This window comes from Sander lucioperca, chromosome 17 (assembly GCF_008315115.2).
Source record: "Sander lucioperca isolate FBNREF2018 chromosome 17, SLUC_FBN_1.2, whole genome shotgun sequence".
NCBI lineage: Eukaryota > Metazoa > Chordata > Actinopteri > Perciformes > Percidae > Sander > Sander lucioperca.
The window spans coordinates 18,622,448-18,629,947 of NC_050189.1; the positions used below are offsets into that span (position 1 = coordinate 18,622,448).

The 7,500-nt window shown below is 44.5% G+C and overlaps 2 protein-coding genes across 2 annotated transcripts in view; both read right to left on the minus strand.

Annotated features, from left to right (window-relative positions):
- Positions 1 to 7,500, minus strand: part of LOC116064546 (zinc finger protein 239-like) — a 914,372-nt gene that overhangs the window by 408,429 nt on the left and 498,443 nt on the right. The window lies entirely within an intron of this gene.
- The window catches only part of LOC116061817 (F-box/WD repeat-containing protein 7-like), a 29,413-nt gene that overhangs the window by 14,804 nt on the left and 7,109 nt on the right, over positions 1 to 7,500 (minus strand). Inside the window, exons 3-5 of the mRNA XM_035993843.1 lie at positions 6,857 to 6,995; positions 4,541 to 4,675; positions 3,097 to 3,220 (exon numbers count right to left, since the gene is read on the minus strand). Coding sequence (XP_035849736.1) covers positions 3,097 to 3,220; positions 4,541 to 4,675; positions 6,857 to 6,995 — 398 coding nt within the window. The remainder of the gene's footprint in view (positions 1 to 3,096; positions 3,221 to 4,540; positions 4,676 to 6,856; positions 6,996 to 7,500) is intronic.

Consider the following 7,500-nt stretch of genomic DNA (forward strand, 5'->3'; position numbering starts at 1 on the left):
TAGTCATCTGAGGTATATTGTTTTTTTTAAAGAAAAAAATGGCGATAATTCACCCGAGTCTTTTCTGGTTTTGTTTCTGGTGCGTTCACACATACAGTCATGTGAACAAATTAGGACACCCATGCTAAAGTTGACTAAAAAGAGGAATAAAAAAATCATCTTTAGGAAATTGACCTTAATGCCTTAATTAAAAAAATAGGAAAAATCCAACCTTTAAGGACACCAATTTTCTTTGTGAATGAATAATGTATCGTGAATAAATAAATGTTCTTCCTTAAAATACAGGGGGAATAAATGAGTACACCCCTATGTTAAATTCCCATAGAGGCAGGCAGATTTTTATTTTGAAAGGCCAGTTATTTCATGGATCCAGGATACTTTGCATCCTGATAAAGTTCCCTTGGCCTTTGGAATTAAAATAGCCCCACATCATCACATCCCCTTCACCATACCTAGAGATTGGCATGGGGTACTTTCCATAAAATCATCTCTCAATGCAAATCAAACCAGCTATTAGGCTAACTGAAATAAAACCATAGCTTAGCGTAGTGAATGGAATCCTATGTTGCCGGTCGTGAGTAAAAGTGAGCCAACAAAAAAATAAAAAAACCTAACTGCTTCTTGTGGCCTGCGTATTCACAACGAGTACAAATAGCAATGCAGATAAAGACTAGGCGATTTCCTAGGCAGATATTGACATGGGACTATATTTGGGGCAAAGCACTGCTACTTGGGCGCAGAGATATCACGCAACGCCTGAAAAGTGAGTACAGGTGTAATATTTAAAAAAAAACGGTGGTGTGTTCCTTTAAGATCCAATGTCAGAAAATGTAAAGCCTGTCACAGTATGTTTCCGTTCTCAAACTCCGTTCGCTTCTGGAAACGACAACAAACTTTGAGCTAGCGAGCTACACGCTGAAAATGGCAAGATTTGAAGAAAACTTAGATGGTGCAACAAGGCAGGTCTGGTTGGTTCTTTCGGGGAATGATTGTGAAGATTTACAAAGAATATGTTGAGGGCATTTCCTCTCTAACTGGGACGTTTTGGGACGGATTGGTGGGATTGCTGTGGACGAAGTACACACGGAGATACACTGGTGAGAGCCAATGAGGTTTAACCATGTACTGTACGTTACTGTATTTTGTCAACAGTTAACTTCATTTAATATTGTATGTGGCGTTGTCTTTTGCGGGGTGCAAATGTTCCTCCAAAACAAGTTCCTTCCCGAGACTATTCAGCAGAGCCACCGTCGCTGCGTCCGGAGCTTATAGCGCCGCCCAAGATGATTGTGATTGTTTCACAGAAATGCAAACAACCCAGAGAGTTTTTTTCCTCCTATCCCAGAATGCATCTGTGGTGTAGCCAGACCTTACTCCCACAGCGCTGCGGAGAAAGAGCTGTAGTCAGAGTGCAATCAACCTTACCAATCAGAAACAACTGCATCTGAAAAGTCCCGTCTATATCTTTGCTGCAATCTGATCTGCAAACACAGCCCTTACCAATCTCTGACAATGTTGGTTTATATCAATAACACAGAGATGACCCCCCCCCCCCCAGTTTCATCAGTATGTAGCTGGCGTTCAGCTAATGCAGGTTAACTGCATTTATATTCTCACTGAGTGCTAGCTAATGCCAACACTGCTCCCACCGGTGTGAGAGAGGGCGCAGCGCTAATACAAATTAGCTTTATTTATGAAGCTGGTGGGCTGCAGTCAACGCTGGCTTCATTAGTATGGCTGTGGCGAGGTGCTAACGCTAGGTAGGCTCATTGGTATGGCTGCTGAGTGCTGGCAGTGAATCTTGGCTGACTGGCAGAACGCCCAGAGGGAAGAGAGCACACACACCACACACTGCATTGTGCTGAATGAAGGAGTGACTGACTGTATGTGTAGCTGTATTTGCATGTTACACACTCAGGTTAGGAAGCACTGTACGTCCAGTAAACTGGCCTTCTGTTTGTACACAACGAGCACACAGCACACAGCACACAGCACACAGCACACACTGCATTGCGCTAAATGAAGGAGTGACTGACTGACTGTATGTGTAGCTGTATTTGCATGTTACACACTCAGGTTAGGAAGCACTGTACGTCCAGTAAACTGGCCTTCTGTTTGTACACAACACACACACACCATTGTGCTGAATGAAGGAGTGACTGAGTGACGAGTCCCTGCTCAGGCACTGCATGATCGACTCTCACAGTCACGACAGAAAACACATGCGTTTATACGTTTTGGGAGGCGATTCATCAAGCCAATGCCATAAGTGTGTCATCGTAGAATACAAACTTCATGTCGTTGAACCCATTAAGGACTGAAGCTGCCAAAAATCAAAGATTATTGACTTACTTTTGTATCTATTTCAGTGTATCTCCGAGCTTCGTGACAGACTTAGATGTGTGTATTTGGGGGGAGGTTTAGGCGTCCTTCCTCAAGGAAGTGTTACGTTTTTTTTAATTAAAAAAATGCGATTCCCCCCCCCATGCATTTTGTGTCTCTGTAAGGGATTTTGTCTCTTTTTGCGTCTCTTTGTAGTCCTTTTTTTGGACATTTTTGTTTTCTTTGGGGTTGTTTTGGGTCTCTTTTTCACATTGTTTTGGACAATTATCACCACATCTGTGTCTAAAACGTTGAAAAAAAGCTAGAGCAGATAATAAATAAATAACACTCAACAAGCTTGAAGACAAAACTTAAGTTTTTTGCGCGTAACTCGATGAACGTCCGTTACATTCGAGCCACTGTCAAATGAGTTGTGGCGTCCGGCGACTTTCGTGCGAAGAAACTCCAGTGAAGATAATTAGCTCTTCTGAAGAGTCCATCATGTTTTTTTAATCCTCCGTGTCCTCCTTGGCTACTAGCAACTGCGTGGATCACAGAAGGCTTGTATCATGTGGACGCGCCGACAGTTTTGTTGTCATTACTTAGAATTCCTCATGGGGGCGACAGAAACAACGCACTGTAGCTTTAAAACTGAAGAAGTCCAACTACAGTCATTAGATCTGAGAAAAGACTTTTAGTTACATTCACTTGGGGCGGGGGGACGGGGGGGGGGGCCTGTATTTTAACCATTTCATTTTTCAGATGAGTGTTTACCTTCCTCGCGGCACTTCTCTCTCCACAGCAGGTTGTCTTCGGCCAGGATCCTCCAGTACCGGCAGGTCTGAGCGGCCTGCAGCAGGTCTCTGGGAGCCAGGAACGTCAGCACGTACAGCGCTAACTGCAAACACACAGATACATTTAAAACACTCAGGGTGTCTACAGGTTTCCCTCATTGCTCATTTTCAGGTTCATAATTATATTTAGAGGTTGTACCAGAATAGGTTTACATGGTTTAATTTTCAGAAAAACACCATATTTTTATTGTACTGCACATTGCTGCAGCTCCTCTTTTCACCCTGTGTGTTGAGCTCTCTGTTTTAGCTACAGAGTGAGACATCACACTTCTGTTCTATCTTTGTTGGGAGTCGCACATGCTCAGTAGCGAGGTAAGGACTACTAGCCAGTCAGAAGCAGAGAATGAGGGCGTGCCCTGACAGTAGCTAGGTAAGGACTACTAGCCAGTCAGAAGCAGAGAATGAGGGCGTGCCCTGACAGTAGCGAGGTAAGGACTACTAGCCAGTCAGAAGCAGAGTATGAGGGCGTGCCCTGACAGTAGCGAGGTAAGGACTACTAGCCAGTCAGAAGCAGAGAATGAGGGCGTGCCCTGACAGTAGCTAGGTAAGGACTACTAGCCAGTCAGAAGCAGAGAATGAGGGCGTGCCCTGACAGTAGCGAGGTAAGGACTACTAGCCAGTCAGAAGCAGAGAATGAGGGCGTGCCCTGACAGTAGCTAGGTAAGGACTACTAGCCAGTCAGAAGCAGAGAATGAGGGCGTGCCCTGACAGTAGCGAGGTAAGGACTACTAGCCAGTCAGAAGCAGAGTATGAGGGCGTGCCCTGACAGTACCTAGGTAAGGACTACTAGCCAGTCAGAAGCAGAGTATGAGGGCGTGCCCTGACAGTACCTAGGTAAGGACTACTAGCCAGTCAGAAGCAGAGTATGAGGGCGTGCCCTGACAGTACCTAGGTAAGGACTACTAGCCAGTCAGAAGCAGAGTATGAGGGCGTGCCCTGACAGTACCTAGGTAAGGACTACTAGCCAGTCAGAAGCAGAGTATGAGGGCGTGCCATGCTAGCAGCTAGGCGAGCCATCGCAGTTGTAGGAGGGCAGAGACTGTTTTCTTTGCTTGTAATTGGTCAGTGAAGAGAAACTGGTGGCGAGCTCACTAGCGTGCAATGCTGGGAAGCGAGGTGATCCCATCTGTGAAAACAACGCGTATACGGACACGTACTGTAAATGTGATTTCAGTTGGGCTTAAAAAAACTCCACTGAATCGCCCCGACTGTCTCCCTTTGCTGTGACTGTAGAAGTAACTAAAGCCGTCAGGACAAATGTAGTGGAGTAAAAGGTACAAGATTTACCTCTGAGAACATGGAAAGGCTCAAGCAAAGTACAAATACGTTCAATTTGTACTTAAGGTAAGTGTAAATGTGTGTACCTCTTTGGGCAGCAGGGATATGAAGTCTCTCTGGAACTGCGGCTCGATGACCTGCATCATGTGCTTCACCTGACTCGTCTCACAGTGGTCGATCAACTCGTCCAGAGCCAACAGCCTCTCGGGGCCGCTCCACGTCTGCAGGGGGGGCGAGAACAAGGGTCGGACATTTTTACTCTATTGGAGTGTGTGTGTGTGTGTGTGCGTGTGTGTGTGTGTGTGTCTGAGAATGTTTTTCTTTTCCTGTTTAATGTGATTTATCCTGTGTGTGTTTCTGTTTATGTCTGAGTTTTATTTGGTTTGTTTCAAAGAGCTTTTGCGTCTCTGAAATCGTTTAACATTCTTCCCCTGGGCTACAAAAGACAGATTGTCATTTGAGTGAGTGTGTGTTTGACTGTGTGTCTGTGTGTGTGTTTGTGACTGTTTGTGTTTGTGTGTGTGTGAGACTGTGTGTGTGTGTGTGTGTGTGTGTGTGACTGTGTGTGTCTGTGTGTGTGACTGTGTGTGTCTGTGTGTGTGTTTGTGACTGTTTGTGTTTGTGTGTGTGTGTGTGAGACTGTGTGTGTGTGTGTGTGTGTGTGACTGTGTGTGTGTGACTGTGTGTATGTGTGTGTGTGTGACTGTGTGTGTCTGTGTGTGTGACTGTGTGTGTGTGTGTGTGTGTGTGTGACTGTGTGTGACTGTGTGTGTTTGTGTGTGTGTGTGTGTACTTGTATGTTTTTTTGTTTGCTCATTTGAGTGAGTGTGTGTTTGACTGTGTGTCTGTGTGTGTGTGACTGTTTGTGTTTGTGTGTGTGTGTGTGTGTGTGTGTGTGTGTGTGTGTGTGTGTACTTGTATGTTTTTGTTTGTTTGTTACAAGACAGATTGTCATTTGAGTGAGTGTGTGTGTCTGTGTGTGTTTGTGTGACTGTGTGTGTGTGTGTGTGTGTGTGTGTGTGTGTGTGTGTGTGTGTGTTCTTGTATGTTTTTTTTTTAAATTAGTTACATAAGAACAGCTCGGAGGCAGCACTCTTCTAACTAACGCTCAGTGTTTACGTGCAGCAAGCGGAAGTTATTTACATACGCACAAATTCAGTGCATCAAGAAATGCAGGAGTGTGTGTGTGTGTGTGTGTGTGTGTGTGTGTGTGTGTGTGTGACAACACTAATACAAGCGTGGCGAATAATAACATAATAACTGGGTGCAGTCTGTTCCAGCTCATCAAGTATAACAAGTATCGGTTATGAAGCACGCCGTTTAGTGTTGGATGATTTGTTAAAAAGACGTACCGTAATTGACCTTTCATCAAAAAAAACATTTTTCAAACTTTACCAGCCACTCAATAGATTACTATTTAGGGTTGCACGGTATTGACAAAATGTGATATTGCGATAAATAAAGAGAACAGGACACCACTTTTCATTCTCTTCTCTGATTGGTTCCGTTTAGTTGTCTCTATGTATTTCTTCACTTACACTGTCACTCTGTCCAAATGTGCACACACGTCACGTGGTCCGCTCCATAGGGTTGGTCACGTAGTGGCCCCGTGCGCTGACGTGCACTAACACGTGCAGGTGGCACGGTAACCACGGTAACTGGCGAATGAAATGATGATCATTACAGCGTTTTCAAGCTGTAAATCAAACACAACTAAGCCACACAGCCAACGGACGGGACGTAGCGCTCCACAAAATAGACTAAATATTATATATATATATATATAATATATGATATATACGTTCGATATAATATTGTAACGTGATATCACGATAACGATATTGAGTCGATATATCACGCCATGCACCCTATTACTATTAATTTTTTGGGGCCGGTGAGTGAAGCCATATGCACATTTTACCAGAGTTTGGCTGGCACCACCGGAGACTTTCCACATCACTTGCTAACTTCAAAACCCATCTGTTCAAAGCTGCTTTTCACCTGTAAACAACAAAGCTATTTACATTTGTTCCTACGGTGTTTTGCGGCACCTTTTTAATATTAATCTCTAGTTATTGATGTTTTTAATCAGATCTTGCTTTTGTTTTTACCTTGTAAAGTGCCTTTGAGTACAGTTTAAGCGCTATATACAATAAATGTATTATTATTATTATTATTATTATTATTCATTCAGCTTTTTTTCTTCTTCTGTTCCCGAATTAGTGCGTTGAATAAGGCAGGGTTTTTTTGCAGAGCATGATGATCACAGTGAAGGTAAGCTTTGGGGTATAAAATGTCAAGACGTTTGTGTGAATTGTTGTCATAATTAGCACAGGAAGGAAGACGCGACGCCTCCGGCCGCGGTGACAACTCTTAATTATACGCAAACTGCGCGTGCTGACCTGGAAGATGTGAAGCCAGTCCTGCAGGCCGGAGGGGGGCGGGCCCGAGGTGACGCGCCGCCGCTGAGCAGAGTGCCCGTTGGCCAGCCGCAGGTCGCCGAACGTGGTCGGCGTGGTGGCCTGAACCAGGCTGGCGGGACTGGGGGAGAGAGAGCGACAGGGATGTTAGCATCGGCATTTCCAAGCTAGGGTAAAAAAAATCCAAATGGAGAAAACGCATAACTTACAAAAATGCAAAAAGAAAGAAAACAGTAAGAAAGGAGAGAGAGAAAGAAGACAGTAAGAAAGGAGAGAGAAAGGACTGCTAACGTTAGACCCAGCGGAAGTGGGTCAGCGGACCGCTAACGTCGGACAGACCGCTAACGTCGGACAGACCGCTAGCTGTTCAGCTCATTCTCTGTAAGCGATGCAGCATAAAAGCAGGGCGGAACCAGCAAGCCAGCCAGCCGGTGTTAGTTAGCGAACATTAGCTTGTTAACTCTGCCTTAACGTTACCCCGTCGCCACATCGTTCACAGAAAACGAGCCGAAGACGTTTGTTTCTACTGAATTTTATTAATGTTAATAGTTGTTTGGATGCTTTCAACGGTTTGTTCGAATTCTGCATTAGCAAAAAAAAATTAAAAAATGATAAATCTTTACCCG